The sequence below is a fragment of the Rhipicephalus sanguineus genome, chromosome 7 (assembly GCF_013339695.2).
Source record: "Rhipicephalus sanguineus isolate Rsan-2018 chromosome 7, BIME_Rsan_1.4, whole genome shotgun sequence".
Lineage (NCBI taxonomy): Eukaryota > Metazoa > Arthropoda > Arachnida > Ixodida > Ixodidae > Rhipicephalus > Rhipicephalus sanguineus.
The window spans coordinates 128,609,073-128,625,147 of record NC_051182.1 but is presented as its reverse complement, the minus strand read 5'-3'; the positions used below and the strand labels follow the sequence as shown (position 1 = coordinate 128,625,147).

The 16,075-nt window shown below is 46.0% G+C and overlaps 1 protein-coding gene across 1 annotated transcript in view; it reads right to left on the bottom strand.

Annotated features, from left to right (window-relative positions):
* Nucleotides 1-9,408, bottom strand: part of LOC119399896 (uncharacterized) — a 45,120-nt gene extending 35,712 nt beyond the window's left edge. Inside the window, exons 1-3 of the mRNA XM_037667787.2 lie at nt 9,275-9,408; nt 8,092-8,408; nt 7,020-7,226 (exon numbers count right to left, since the gene is read on the bottom strand). Of these exons, the coding sequence (XP_037523715.1) occupies nt 7,109-7,226; nt 8,092-8,408; nt 9,275-9,286 (447 nt within the window). The 5' untranslated portion in view covers nt 9,287-9,408 and the 3' untranslated portion in view covers nt 7,020-7,108. Of the gene's footprint in view, nt 7,227-8,091; nt 8,409-9,274 lie in introns of the transcript that reaches the window.
* Between the last annotated feature and the right edge of the window lie 6,667 nt (nt 9,409-16,075).

Below are 16,075 nucleotides of genomic sequence, written 5' to 3'. Positions count from 1 at the left end.
ATCTTCAAAAACGGAAAAATATAGAATTTCCAAAGGCTATAGGCGTACCTTTTTTGAGAAAAATGCGCCCTAAACTAGTTTCGAGGAATCTTCAAAAATCGAAAAATATGGAATTTCCGAAGGCTATTGGCTTACCTTTTTGAAATAAAATGCGTCCTAAACTAGTTTCGGTGAACCGTCAATAATCGAAAAATACGGAATTTGCAAAGGCTATAGACTTACTTTTTATGCGAAAAATGCGCCCTAAACTAGCTTCGGCGAATCTTCAAAAATCGAAAAATATTGAATTTCCAAAGGCTATAGGCTTACCATTTATGCGAAAAATGGGCCCTAAACTAGTTTTGGCGTATCTTCAAACATCCCCGCTAGACCGTCCCTGCTGAAGTACGGTCTAGCGGGGACTTCATTTTCTGGGAAGCAAGGAGTGGACGACGTACAAGGACTAGCAGGATTTTGCCTTGCGTGTGCCAGGTGTGAAGGTTTGCAAGCTGGAAGGAAAAGTGAGCCGCCTTCATGTTGACAGGTCAATGTACAGTGCTCCTGGATTGAAATGACACTGAAATGTCTAGTATAGTTACTGGTGTGTGTAATTGCTGGAGATAACCGCATTCTGTCGCTACAAATACGGCCACTACAGGTGCTGACTGATGCAAGCGCTCACATCGAAACCACAGCAATATGACACAAACTTCTGGAAACAGAAGTCTGTGCACTGCCTAGACTTCAATTGTTGCACTTGAATTCTTGCGCGCTATTCTCGTAAAAGTAAAAGCATAGAAAAGTGGTAGAGTTGGTAGGAATTCATTATGGAGAGTTTTTCAGCGGACACACTAAAAGAAAACTTAAGGGAACACAAACAAGCGCTGAGTCAAATAAGTTTATTGAGGTGTGCTCTTTGACAAACAAAGACCTTATTTCTCACAGAAATGAACCGACATGAGAAATGACCGAAGTGAGTACTCACGAAGAATTTTTTTCTTTTTTGAGTGCCATGTAATCGTTTCGTGCTTTCAGCTGTATGTTGTGGATCTTATTTTTCTGTGCGCTTTGCTTTTTAGTCATACTGTTTGTGAAAGCAGGGGTGGCCGGCGGACGGGCTGAAAGCCGCCCATCTTGCTGTTGGGCCATCCGAAAGCCCATATCTTAAGGAAACGCTTGTTCATTGCTTATCGGCAGATGTGGTTACGCGCATGATTTCCTTTTTTTTTCTTTTTTCGTCGGAGTTGAGAGAAACCGTACGTTTATCGCACTTGCCCCGAAAATGTTTTGTTGGAGTGCTTTCCGCCGGCCTCCCCTGCTTTGGAAAATGGAATGTGCTTGGCACTCTCGGTATCGGCGTGCTCGGGAAAAACAGCGCCGCTTGTCGCAATCTTGCCGCTCCGGCAACCGGTCACTTGTGCCGATCTTTTTTCCTTGAGACTGTACCAACAGAAGCGACATTATACACTATTAATACTTACAGAACGCAGTTATATACCAAGTGAACAAGGTGCATAGTTTTACAATCATAAAGAAGGAGTCATAAAATTACAGATAACGATAACTCATGAACATATAGTTTCTGCATTCACAACTTAATAATCTTTAGGACAGGAAAGAAGGTAGGCTTTAATATTATTTTTTGAAAGAGTTCTGGGACACACATTTCTGTATAATTCCTATGGTCTCTGTGTGTTTGTTGAGAAGACTGGGAATTAAGTATGTAAGTATTAGGGTTCCATCGTTGGTTCGCAAAAGTGGAATCCTGCAATGGTCGTGCCTAATTTATAAGGCACATTGCTACCAGATTGAAGAAAAGAAGATGGCTTTTAAGGGCTCGCTTTTCCTTGTTAGACACAATATAATGATAAATAACAGACAATAACGCCAAGGATAGTATAGGGGGTGTTACGTGTAATAATTGAAATATAAATGTGAAGAAAGTAAAGTGAACGAAAACATAACTTGCCGCCGGCAGGGACCGAACCTGCGATTTTCGAATAACGCGTCCGATGCTCTACCACTGAGCTACGGCGGCGGTCAACCCCCGTCCGCTTTATAGGGTATATATGTGCGTTTAAACCTAGGAGTGCTAGTCAGCGCCGATCGCAGCCATGGCGGCGAGTGTGGAACACTCTTTTTCTGCCTTTTTGGCGTCACGTAGCACGTGAACATTTTCCGAGCTGGCAGCTCATCAATAATCCATCGCATACTACCTGAAGGCATCAAGTCTGCCAGAACGAGACCCTTGCTATGAATGAAGGAAAGAAGATGGCTCTTAAGGGCTCGTTTTCTTTGTTAGACACAATATTAATGAGAACTAACAGACAATAACGCCTGCTACCAGATTGCAGTTCAATATATTAGAAGGATTAAGCTTAATTTCGCTAAAGACGAAATTTAAATTTCAATATCCCTTAACTTAATACATCCTTATCGCAAAACGTTCTGCCGCGCGATTCTCGACGCATTCGCCTTAGAATGGTGTGTGCCACAAGAAATGAATCTTCATCAGCTGTACGTTCGTATGCGCCGGACTATACGTAAGATCTCAATGGCTGCCAATTACTATACTCCATTACGTGTAATACTACCGTAATTCACCCTTTTCCGGCAATTACTGGAAGGAAGCGATCGCGTGGCTTGCTTTATTTTACGGCTGCAGTCATAAAAATTGCCGCCGGGACAACATGGCTCGAGGTGCAGCGAATGGGTTGACCCCCCTCTGCACTAAACTATACCGCGCGGAGCCGCTACCCCCACGCGCTTTATGGGTCGATTTCATCTGAGACCACCACAGCGGCGGATTTTTATCGTGGTTCGTAAACGTCACATTTCATTTGGAAGGATGTTCTTAAAATGTTTTGCTGTCTCGTACATCACGCGGGGTGAGACAGATTTTTAAACTGGAGGAGACTGACACCATCGGAATCGCGTAATGCGACACGGTGACGTGATATACAACGCCGAGCATATCGCCGTAAAACAGTCTGGGGTCAGTCTGACGCGACGGGTCTTCTTGTGCTGTGGCTATAGTAGTACACTCTGTGATGCTGTTTCTGTATCTGGAAAGGAGAGAGCGGCCTTAAGACGAACGGCACGTGGATCTGGGAGCATTGTTCTTGAAATGCATCGTTGTTACACCTGGTCACATATATACGTCATCGTTCCTATATATTGTGCTACACCCGTTGTGATAACTTGGCGGCTTCGGCGTTTCACTTCATGTAAATAATTATGTAATCCATTGAGTTAGTATGCGTTGTTCGTACCTGTACTTCTAGTTTATATATGTTACAGTAATTACCGTTTTTTCAAGCATACCTGAATGATTAGCTTTGACAATCTTTATGTGTAATGTTCTTCCAGCGCTGTTCGTTCCTGTATCCGCCTCGTACACTCCTAACAGTGAACATGACCATCACGTCTTGCGTTTGTTGTACTTTTTTGGGGGTTTCGCCGTGCGGGTTCTCTGCTAAGCGATGCTTTTCTTTGCGGACCAAAGAGCATGATCTCATAACACGGAGTGCACAAGCATGCTTAAGGGGCGCTGGGGTGCTATTCTATACATGTCCACTAAATGGACTGTCCATTTCGGCATGCAGTGATTGGATATAGATCGAAGCCGGTGTTCACTATCGGTGACGAGGCGCCCACTCGCTCTCAACTAGGTTTAGCGGAACAGAGCGCGCTGATTTGGACACTACACGTTGTGGACACTTACGGAATACCAACCCTTGGTTAAGCCCAGTGGGTAACGCATTCGTCTTGTCAGCGCGGGGCCGTAGGTTCGGAATTAGAACGTGCCATTGACACCGGCTTCCGAGAGTGAGTACGCGTGTTACTTGGTGTAGCGACGACGCCCTCTCCCCTTACGCGTCACCTGATGCTGTTGCGTGGTAGCAAGTGTTGCCTTTCCACAACTATGCTCCGTATTGGTGCGCACGTGACGTGGCGTCGCAGCCAAAGGGAATTAAGGTGCAGTTTCGCTGGCACTGACGCCGGTTTTTGCACTCAATGAAAAATTTTATGCTTTCGCAATAACAATAAATTTTCGAAGGAAAGTACGTTTCTTAATCAGTGACCTTCACGTGCTAGCTTTTAAGGAAAGCCAGCCTGAAGAAAGGCATCGCACATTGGTGGATGTTCCCGTCCCGTAAATGTTCGTTGACGTCAGTAATCAGAGACAAACGAGCAAAGCAAAACAGACAATAGACGCCGCGAGCAGCAGCATAGCCAGAATTTTTTTTCGAGGTGGGGGAGCAGGGGATGGTTCAATCATACTTTATGTATGTTCGTGCGTCGTGCGTTTGTATGTGTGCGTGCATATATACGCGTACAAAATCGAAACTTTTCGGGGGGTGGGGTGGTTTGAACCCTGCGTAGGCAGAAATATTTTTCGGGAAGGGGGTCACCTGCTTGATTTGAAGTGGGGGCTGTGCAGGCAGATGTGGTCGAGAGTCATCTTGTGCTTGTTGCCATGGCAAAAAAAAAAAAAAATTCGGGAAGGGCCGGTATGCTACTTCCTGGCTACGCTAATGACCCCACCCCCCCCCCGCCCCCGGCTACGCCAGTGGTAGCGAGCCCTAATCTGCTTCAGCACGCTCTAAGGATCGCGTGCTCGCGTACTGACTTCACACGACTCTCGTGACCTTGGCCGTTCAGATGCGTCTTAATCCTTCTCGCATTCCTCTAGGATTCCTATTTCCGTTTTCAGCTTACATTAAACTCGTGTTTACTATCGCATCCGCGCAGCTACACGGTACATACACACACGCGAAGGCTGCGCCGCTTCCTCCGTCGTGTGCCAATTCAATTTGTCCCGGCCCCACGCCGCTCTCATGAATTAAAAGAAAGGTGAGGATGGCGGTGGGCGTTCGAAGACTCGGATTACGGCAAGGTCACCGCTTTTTCGACCCCCGCTATTTACGGCTTACGCGCTCCTAAGTGTGACACGGCCGCATGATATGTGCCTCGCCAGTGCGGTGTTAGTACGGCGATAGACTTCTGTCTTGGATTGACATGTTTTATAGGAAAGGTTGGCGTCTTCGTTCGCGTCTGTAAGACCCCTTCGGATGTTAAACAAGAAGTTAGTAAAGCCACATCAGAGATTGAAAAGTAAGGAAGACATTCGAGTATCAAAACATTTCCTCCGTGCGGAGCGCCAGTAAGGGAACGCACCGAAGAAAAGGCAGATTCTGACACAAAAATACTGCCACGCGCGCTTATTGCATTATTTTGATGTGATCGAGTTTCACAAACAAAAATTGGGGGCCGCTTAAGCTTCGCCTTTAAGAGTTGAACGCGATAGCAATATCCTGCCCCTAGTGCGCACTTCGAACACTACGAGTGTTTAACAGAATGCGCGCAATAAGGTGTGTGCCTTATATAATGGGTAGCATGCTTTAAACCAGGAGCAATTATGCGCGAGAACCTTTTTCGAAGCTGCGATGCACCCACTACGTGGTCTTAAGGGAATACGCGCAGTAATGTGTGTGCCTTTTGTGATGGGTGGCTGTCTTTAAACCACCAAGTCGTTATGACATTGACATGGTGTGACTCCCGATGATGGCAATGTACGCTTGTACCACGCAATATTACTGCCATATTACATCTCGTACTGTGACACCTGTATACAGGACGCGTATTTTTGGGAAGCGGTTTCACCGACAAAAACTACAACCACCGCTCGACGCAAGCCGCGCCACAATGACGTTTCGGAAACGTCGATTGTTCAGACCTTTCTGATGAGATTGCGCGCACGACACGAATAACCTAGTTTATTTTGGAGCTAACGCGAGCCCCGGCGATAACGCTGGGATTTTCGGCAATTCATGCATAAAACAGGACGCGTTCCGCCGACGATCGGATTACCGATGGCGGACGACTGTGATCGCCGTTATCAGTGTACAGCGCGTATTGCTTCTACTTTGAGTTACTTAGGTTCCTGGCCACAGGTGAGCCCAGTAAAGAGTTTTCTCTCTACCAGTGCGAGTGCCGTCTTCTTCGCCGTCCCTACCATGTGACGATATTTACACAGCTTGGTGAACGAGTGAAGTGCCAAGAAAATTGTGAAATGAGTACGTGACTTCTGCACATATTTGCGTAACACAACGCGTAAACATAACAAAATGATATGTGAGCTAAGCGTACTTAGGTAAACGCATGTAATCTATAAATCATTCACAAAATACTTACGCCAACCACAAATGTTTAGCACGTCTTTAACATTTTCGGACATTATATAAAGGGTCTAAAAGCCCATTTAAGTGGTCTTTTCTGTATTTACATCGTTGGCTATGGACAAGTAATGTTTCGTTTAGTGAATTAACTTGCTATACTTTGTCTGTTTTCAGTAATAATATTGTTGGGGTTTAACCTCCCAATTATGATTATGAGGGACGTCGTATCCCTCAAAAATATACCGAAAATCTTTTTTTGGCTCAATTTGTAGAGATTTTCTTTTTCTGAATAAAACTACCATTACTTCAATTCGATGGGGTTCCTTTATTTCACTAATAGCGTAAAAAAAGACAGCTCGAAGATTGCTTCACCGCATGGAAATACAATCAAAGATGGCAACACTATGGAAGCCGAGACACGAATGGCACAACAAGGACAAGTGTGGCGCTGGCGTCAAGAAACACAGTTATGACGAGTATAGTTGTCAGTGGCTCCATGTGGGACCAGTTTTTGTTGATGACGAGTGCAGTCGTGGTCGGTCATTTTGGTACAAAATCTCATGACGACTACACTTGTCAACGGGAGGGAAAGGGTTAATAATTCTGAGGTATCTGCATTCGACGTAGTTGCCGTTAAGTATTTTTGATGTACTAATGTCTTTAGGGATCCTTTAATATTATTTGTTGGGTCCCTAAACGTGTAAAATGCAGTGTATCTTACCAACGGCTACAATGAACTTCACACTTCAAGACGTTCTGATACCACAGGTGATGAAGAATTATTCGGCGATTCGCAGCGCACCGTGTCCGGACCTCGACGGCACCAAAGAAACGAGAACCAAGCCTTGCATCTGACTCAACAGCTTTCCTGTTTATTGTCAGAACAACAACAAAACGACCACTGTGGCGCAACTTCGAAGGATGTTTCAAGTAACGGGTGCCGGTATCTACACGACAACGGTCTTGGTGCGGTGAAGAAGGTATCCAGGTCGGCTCTGGTGCACCGAGCTGCGGGAACCGGTCACCAATGGAGCGTGGTGGATGTCGGTCTGCTGGTAGGGCAGTCTGCAGCCGGAATACGAGCAAAGAAAAATATGAAGTGACTCACACATTTTTTAGCAAGAACAGCACCTAGCCCTTCCTAGAAATATCACAGGCTGACTACAAAAATTCAATAAGCAAACAATAAAAGTTCAAGAGCACAGTCTTTGTTGTACTGTGTGCGGTTTGCTTGAAGAAGATATTTTTTCTCTAGCTTAAAGACTCCAGAAAGACCTCAAGAATCTTGCCTTCAGATTCTCTATAGGCTTCACGTATATACCAAGAGATCTGTCAGAATATCTAGACCATAAGGAGTCAAAACTGTCAAACGAATGCTCTGTAAAGAACTCATAGATCTTCTAAATTCAGTATCACACCAGGATCGCTGCTGTGTTGTCCTTCGGACTGCTCACACGGCCGCTGCTTAACTGCAACCGGCGACCACTTACTTTTCAAACGTGGAAGGTTTACTTGAACATGTGCACCGAAATCCTATGCTCCTGCGGTTCTGGATGCAGCACTTAAGACTACGTTGTGCATACGTATGGCACATGCGCCGAAGGAAAGCATCACGCTATACCATCCCTCAAATTACACTTCATTGAGGCATATAATATAGCCCACTGTGTCCAAGTGTAATGCGTCGAATCCTGGTTCGCATGACGTCTAGTACTAGGCTCATAGATATAGCCTCCACTAGCAAGAAGCGACAACGTAATGGGCATAATGGTTACCGATTCAAATTGATCTTTTCGTAGGCAACTTCTGCGCTGAGCTTCAAGCACATCAGCCGCAACTATGTGCACGAAAAAGAACTGTACTTTGCGAATACGGTGGTGTCCATCGGCAAGGAGAAATGCAAAAGAGTCGATGCAGCGACGATTCATACCCGGTGAGTGGGTGGTGGTGGACGACGGTGGACTTTGGCTGGACGACCTTGGTATGCTCCACGCTGTAGCCGAACTCGTGATGGGGAACGTGCACAACCTCGTGGTGCTGGGTCACCGAAGGCCTGCGCACCACGGTCTGGTGGACCACTGGTGTGTGGACCACCGAGGCGGTGTGGACCACTGGGGCGGTGTGGACCACTGGGGCGTGGACCAATGGTTGATGGACTACAGTGTTATGGACCACGGGCACGCCGTAGGTGTAAACGTTGGCGCAGTGGGCTCCGGCCACCAGAAGAGAGCAGGCGAGGGCTAGGGTCTGGGTTGGAAGAGGAGGTGTGAGGCGGATACGCCATGAAATACATACAGAGGTAGATAGAGAGGCAGATAAGCAAATAGACAGTTTGATACATATATAGGTAATTAGGCAGAGAGACAGATAAATCGTACGAGTCAGCCGGAACAGAAAGTCCTATCGCACACTTGGGGATGGATAGGCACAAAGGGTGCAATGCACAAGTAGTTGTACACGCCATTCTACCAATGCGCATGCTCTTCGCATGCTTCGGTAAAGGTCGAATGTGCGACATTTGCTTTGGTAGAATTGAGAATGGCACTCGAAAGAAGAAGGAAGAAGTTGATCAGCGAACAGCTCGACGAAAGAGGAAAGGCCAGGAGGTACCTGTTACAGGGTAAGGTAGACGTTAGGTAAAAAAGCCAGCGTCCCAATGGTTTACTAGAGTCATTTCTGACTCAAGTTTCAAGTAGAAAGCATAGATGCACCTACAGTTTCTATGACGGATATGTGTCGAGGAGATATGTATATAAAGACAATCCGCGCTGAACACGAATCGAAGGAAAGGTTCTAACGTGGTTGATCAAGTTGCTCGGGGTGAAACCATTGCAGAGCAGCAGTCTATCTTTTGTTAGTGAAGCTACAGCGCTGTGCGTGAGGGCCTGACAAAAGAACAGTACCTGTGTGTTAAGCGTAGTTACGCGGTACATACATGCTACTCCTGATAATGCAGCCACAGAAACTGCGACAGTTTATAGTCTAAGGAACCTAAAACACATCAACCCTTTGAAACACGCTGCACAAATAGCTTTCTCGAGAACTGATCGAGCGAAGGAGACCAGGAGCAGCTAGGCCCAAAATGTGCGCTAACGCCATAGGATGTTACTCACGATAGCGTTCATGGTGGTTGGTTTGAACGGCGTCTTTCACGGAGAAGATCGAGGGCTTGAGGAGATGGTCCGGTGTAGGAGCGATGTGTGCTTTGCAGACTCCGAACTGCCTTCTTTTATACCCCTACCAAGTCGAGGATTGTATCCGCTTTCACTTTGAATTTCCGATCGTCAAAAAAAAGGGGAGGCCGGGGGTGCTGTGTCTGACCAGTGGGGTGGGGTTAAGTGCAACGACGGAAGGGGGTGGGGGAGGCGGTATGAAGATCTCAATCTGGTTTTGACCTTGGCACCCCTTTGGTCCGGGTCATCGCGCAACGTCAAACGCTCAGGCTTATCTAATTCACAGTCTGGAGCTGCCCTGACCGCCGAAAGACCCTCTGCAGCCAGTGTAGCCCCGGGTGGACAGTACTTGGTTGCATTGCGCCGATTCCATGCTCTGAGAAGGAGAGAGAGGAGGATATCGATGACACGAAGGGCTATGAGGCAGTAAGAAGCGCACTTGACTATGAAAAGAGCACATATATGTTGACTGCATCGAAAAAAAAACAAAAATACACAAGCTTTCTCGACGAACAAGCGATCGACGTCCCGAAATAAACGCGAAAATACTCTCCTCACGTTGCGTTTTGCGAAAAAGGCACCGACTCACAAATCCAATTAAGAGGATAGAGCTTTTAAGAAGAAACGACCCAACCTTTCACGATCAGATACCGAAATAGATCAGGAAACATTGACCACACATTGCTTGCTTTTTGCGCAAAGATGCGTACGCTGATGCATTCGCGTAGGAATCGAACCCCCAACCCAGTTGCCTCATTTTTGGATCATTGCACTCGCTTGGCTTTCGGTATGCAGCGTGGCTGGCGGTGGTTATGCTGCAGCATCGCTCGACCTTGAGTCGAACCCCGGACCAAAAAGAGAGCGACTGCGTCCAGAAGCAGCTGGATACGCAGAGCCGGGGTCAGTGGTCCCCCTACCTGGCTGATTGGCGGTGCCCCGACTGCAGGAGAATGATCGAAGACTTCAAATCTACACGTGCGCTCTATACGGTGGCAGAATCGCTGGTCCGCGTGCCGCGAGCGATTACGATCTGCAGGAGTGATTCGCCGGAAAAAGACATCGGGACCGGAGGGTATACAGAAGAAAGCCGCCGGCACTGCACGAAGGGGTTTCACGCGAGACTCAGTGGGACGCCGCGGCAAGCCGGTTATCACGGAATCTGCCGGCTGCCGCTTTCTGTCGTCGAGGCAGTGATTCTTTCGTGCTCAGCATGGGAGCAGGATTGTGTCTACGTTTATACATATTCTTAAAAAAGATTTTCACTAAGTAGCACGCACACTTCATCTTTTTTTGTCTCGTTTGTTTCGTAGCCACGCAGGGTTGTACATTTTCTACTGCGTATGTAGGCCTATACGTAAAGAAAGTTCGATCCCTGTGAAATATACCGCATTCAATCATGCGGTAGAGCATCGGACACGTTACCCGAAGGTTGTAGGTTCGGTCCCTACCGGCGGTAAGTTGTCGTTTCGTCCACTTTAACTCCTTTGCATTTATATCATATTTACTAAGCTACACATGAAAGTCTACATATAATGTGCCCTATGCCTTTCTGGCCTTCATTGTATGTTGGTTTCAATAGACGATTTTACGCAAGACGTATGGGCGCAGCCACCTTGGGCTGCTAAACGAATGTTTTCTTAATTTTGTATATCGCGACTTGAATTGATAAGGTCGTGAAACGCCGAGCGCACCGAACCAACCGTTTTCACGCGACACGTCCACCGCCGTAGCGCTGTTCGTTTAATTAATGATACAAAATGGCAAGGTTAACAGCCAAATATGGCGGCACCGAAACCCATGCGTAAAATAGTCTATAGGTTGCTCCTAACAAAGGAAACTAGGCCTTGATGCATTGCCTTTCTTTCGTTCATGATATCATGTAGTGATATAGTTTCCCAGCAAAATCACTGGCTACAAACGTGACAATGGTGCCTACGGATGCTTCAAATGTAGCCGTTCAGCTAGCGCACGCTTTATGGTTACCATAGCGCGTGGATATGCCTGTCAATGTCAAATGGCAATGAAACATATGTAGGCATGTTCAAATGATATGTAACTGCGCTATTTTCAACAACGTACTAATTTCGTGCTCGCTTTCTTGCTAATAAAAAAAGCCCGCTAAATTTGAAAAATGATTCTTGACTAGAGTGCAGCGCGCTCTATAGAAGCAGCACCCTCAAACAGGATCACTCAAACAGGAGCCCTCAATCAGGAAGCAGCGCCCTCAAACAGGATTACTGTGAGGTAGCAAGTCAAGACTACGCCCCCAGTGCTCCCACCTATTGCGGTTGGTCGCGTAGCCACGTGTTATTTTTCATATTTGTCAACCGGACTCACTCAGATTCAGACTCACGGCCCCATTCGAGTCTGAGTAAGACGGAGTGAGTCGACTCATGAGTGAGTTCGCCGACCTATGGACAGTATTCCATGCAAGTCGCCTTTAATTCTCAGGTTTTACTTACACGCTAGTGCACACGGCTCCACATTTTTGAAGCGCCGCAATCCTAACACTTTCCAGGAACCTCGGTTGACTCCCATTGCGCAGGCGCGGCATGTATGCCGGGGTTTTGTCACGAGGCTTGCACTGCAATGTGGATGCTGGCACAGCTAGGGTGCTTGGCGCGACACACGAAATTGATCGCGCCCGGACTGCATGGGGTATATACTTAAGTTTTGTTTTGATTCGAAAGGGTTGTTTTGAAAATAATTTTTGCTACGTAACGGTCTACTCTTTTCACTACACGTCTCTCTTTTTTTTTACTTCAGCGTCAAAAGGTTGCCGAACGCTGCATGAGCTGCCAGTTTAGAATTTCAGTCGTGTCCACTGTGATGCTGCTGTCCAAGTGACACCTGTAGCACAGCTCAAGGACGTGTATACCCAGTCGCTGAAAAACCATTGCGAATGGTATTTACATTTTTAAAACGACAAGAAGATTAACAATTATTAGGGTTTAACGTCTCAATTGTTTATGAGGAACGCCGTAGTGGAGGGCTCCGGAAATTTCGAGCACCTGGGGTTCATTAACGTGCACCTAAATTTAAGTACACGGGTCACAAGCATTTTCGCCTCCATCGAAAATGCGGCCGCGACGCCCGGGATTCAATCCCGTGACTTCGGGTCACCACTCGAGCACCACAACCACTAGACCATCCTGGCGGCTTAGGTCTCGATGAAGATTTTCATTATATAAGGGGCCTGACATACCGGATTGATAAGGACATTGTAAAAGCGTGCGTATTTCGGCTGGTTGCTTCATACTTGCTTGGAAAATAGCGTGAAACAGTACAAAGAAGAGAGGAGACAAACCACCGTGCTGTGGCTTGTTTGATCTCTTCTTTGTCTTGTCTTTGATGCTATTTTCGCCAGCAAATACACCGACACAGCGTGGTACACCCAAAGAGCTTACCATTGTCCGGAATACTCAGCCTAGGAAACTGATATTAAAATCCTGGAAATACACATTAATATACTTCAGCGTTTACCTTTAAAGGGGCCGACAACTGGCCAGGACGCATGACTAGATCCTGGTGGAAATGAAAAGACCGTGAGTTATAGTGACCGATTCAAGAATACTTTTCGCGATCTGAGTAGCATTTATGTCTTGAAATCACGTGTAAAAATAACAAAAAACCCGGTATATCGAGCAGGTTAGCGGAAGAGCCTTGAAGCTGCAGATTATGGAGTCGTCCACTTTGCTGTACGTAGACTGACGCTTTCAGGCGCACCACAATGAGGGCTCAAAATTAGAGCCTGTATACTCGCCATTCATCCCCGCTCTATTCTCTGCTGCTTACGAGGTAAAAGGAGTTGCACGCTGAGAAGCGGCGCTGTCTTCGTGGAAACTATAATGGAACATGTCGAGCGGCGGCGCATGAGCAGCAAACCGCCGCGCACATACACGAACCACTCTCGCGCGCACCTGCCGCTGTCTGCAGCACAAGGTGTCTGCGCACATCATAGTCGCCGTAGATAGAAAAATCTTGAGGATAAATGCATCGTGGCGCTTGCCGCGTTACCGGGGTTACCATTCCGTGATTAGACACTCCGATGGTTAAGCTTTCCGCTGTGCTAAACAAAACAGGTACCATGATATTGGTTGTCGGTCCCTTTAATGGACATTTTCTCCTAACAAAACTGAGAGTACCTGAATAACTGCTTATTAACAGCGGAGCTATTTAAACTTGAGTTCCAGCCGTGGACGGCGACCGCTCAAAACTCGGCGCAGCTGTGCAAAGGGAAGTAAAAACCTAGAATAACCATCTTCTAACAAACTGTGTCCAACTTTCAACGCTAGCAAAGCCATGTATAAAATACTGTATCAAGGGGGTGGGAAATGGTAGTGATGGTGAGGAGGACAGATGTAAGGGTGAGGAGGGGAAGGGGAGAGAGGTGAGGGCTTAGCATAACACAGCCTTGTATTGAATAGTACAGCAAGGGGGGAAAGGGAAGTGAGGTTTACGAGTAGTGACGTGAGGCTATAGAGGAGGGAAAGGAGGAGTGGAGAGGGCATATCATAGCCTTATATAGCGTAGTATAGCTAGAGGCGGGAAAGAGGACTCATGTTAGGTTGAGGAGGATAGAAAGGAGGAGGAAGAGGGTAAAGTATAGCATATTCATACATAGTATATAGCACAGCAAGGGGTGGTAAAAGGGAAGCTTCGTTTCGATGGAAAAAAATAAACTGAATCGAATTGAAAGTGATGAGGAGTTATGTGAGAGTGAGGAGAAAGGAAATGTGGAGGGAAGAAGGTAAAGCATGCCATATCCATGCATAGTATTTAGTATATAGCAAGGGGTGGGAAAGGAAAGTTTAGTTTGATGGCGAAAAATAAGCTGAATTGAATTGAAAATTGAGGGAGAGAAAGAATGAGGGAAATGCCACTAGCTCCACTGTTTCCTCAGTCTTCACACCACTAGTGCGTTGCTGCCCCAATTTGTTTCCAATGTCCCTGAGGTGAGCGGTACCTGCATTATCTAAAATACTAAAATATGTATTGTGGAGTTATTTAGAAGCAATAAATTCAACACATGTAAGGGCTCATCGTAACTTATGGTGCAGCGCTTGATCGTTTTATTTGAAAGCTTTAGCAGCTGAGATACGGACAGCGGTTATTTAGATGAATGTTGCAACGATGAAATATATATATTATATATACATATATGCAGGTATTTTCGATATGAGCTGACGCACATTCGAATTGTTTATTGCCCTAGTATGCTTCCAAAGAGTACTTAGTGACATTTCTAGGTAATGATTTTTGTAACAAGCTTATCTCTGGAGATCAATTGTTCAACTTATTTATGCTTATTTTTATTTATTTTTGTTACCTCAGCTCGTCTGGTCCTAGGTTCACTGACGCGGGTACAGATGTCGAACTATCTGCATAGTTTATTCAGTGTGAAAACAATGGCTGAATTAAGATAGTGCCCTTTCAATTACTTGATGTATTACACTCAGGTCGGTGCCCGATGGTTCGTGTCGAAGGACATTCCTGCGCTACAGTTAAAACTCAATCTAACGAAACCCCATTTTACGAATTTCCAAATAAACGAAGAAATTTCCATTCCCCAGAAGGTGCCAGTAGGGTTCAATGTTTAATCAACTCGAATTAGCGAAGTTATCATGGCACAAATTCCAATTCAACGAAGTTCCTCGGGAAATAAAGGAGTAAGAGATGGGGGGATTTCTTTCAAAATTCCCCTCAGACGAGTTTTTCTTCGGGCGTGAGCTCTAACGTAATCGCGTTAAAAGATCTAGCCCCCCGCCCCCCCCCCCCCTAGTCCTGACACTAGTTTCATTTTTACGAGTCTGCACGCCGCGCCCATGCACGCAACAACGGACTTAGCAGTCGGTAGCGCTTTTACGTACCTAATGACGTTAGGGGCGCTGATGGTTTCTTGTTCCTGCGATTTCTTTCAAAGGAAAACGCTGGTTACTTTAGTTATTTAGTGATTTATGCGAGCGATAGCACTGATCGCCTCCTTGCAACTTTCATGCTCTGTCTGCTCGGATAATCCCAGCATACATTCCCAGCATACATCTTTGCGTATTGGCAGCCTGATTTAGCAAATAAAATACCGCAGTAGCTTTAGGGTGTCGCTTAGTTACAATTTTAAATTTCAAAGGACCGATTAATCCCTTTCTCGATTTTTCGAACTTCCCGATTTAACGAAACAATTCCAGCGCGGTCATCACTTTGTTAAATCGAGTTTCAAGTGTATTTATCTATATAAATTTTTGCGAGCGCATTCATTATTACTGTCCCCACTACACAATGCGCTACGAGGATTTACGAGGTGTTTGCAAATAAATAAATGAAATATGAGGTATCGCGTGAACAGTTCAAGAATCCCATATACCTTGGTGATAGATTGAACTTTAAAGCCTTCAAAACAAACGCGAAGAGCTCATTTATAACCACATGTATATGAAGTATCAAAATAAGATAGCGGATTTCCATATCTCGACCAATGCTTGAATCGTTCGCGAATTAGTATTCTGAGTATTTCCAACTATATTTTACTTTCAATGCATCGTCGAGCATATCGCGTTTCTCATTTTTGGAACTTAATTTGGTTCACCTAGTTCTTCGTTTATTACTGCCGTGCGCGACCTACCTACCTACCTACCCACCTACCCACCTACCCACCCACCTACCTACCTACCTACCTACCTACCTACCTACCTACCTACCTACCTACCTACCTACCTACCCACCCACCCACCCACCTACCTACCT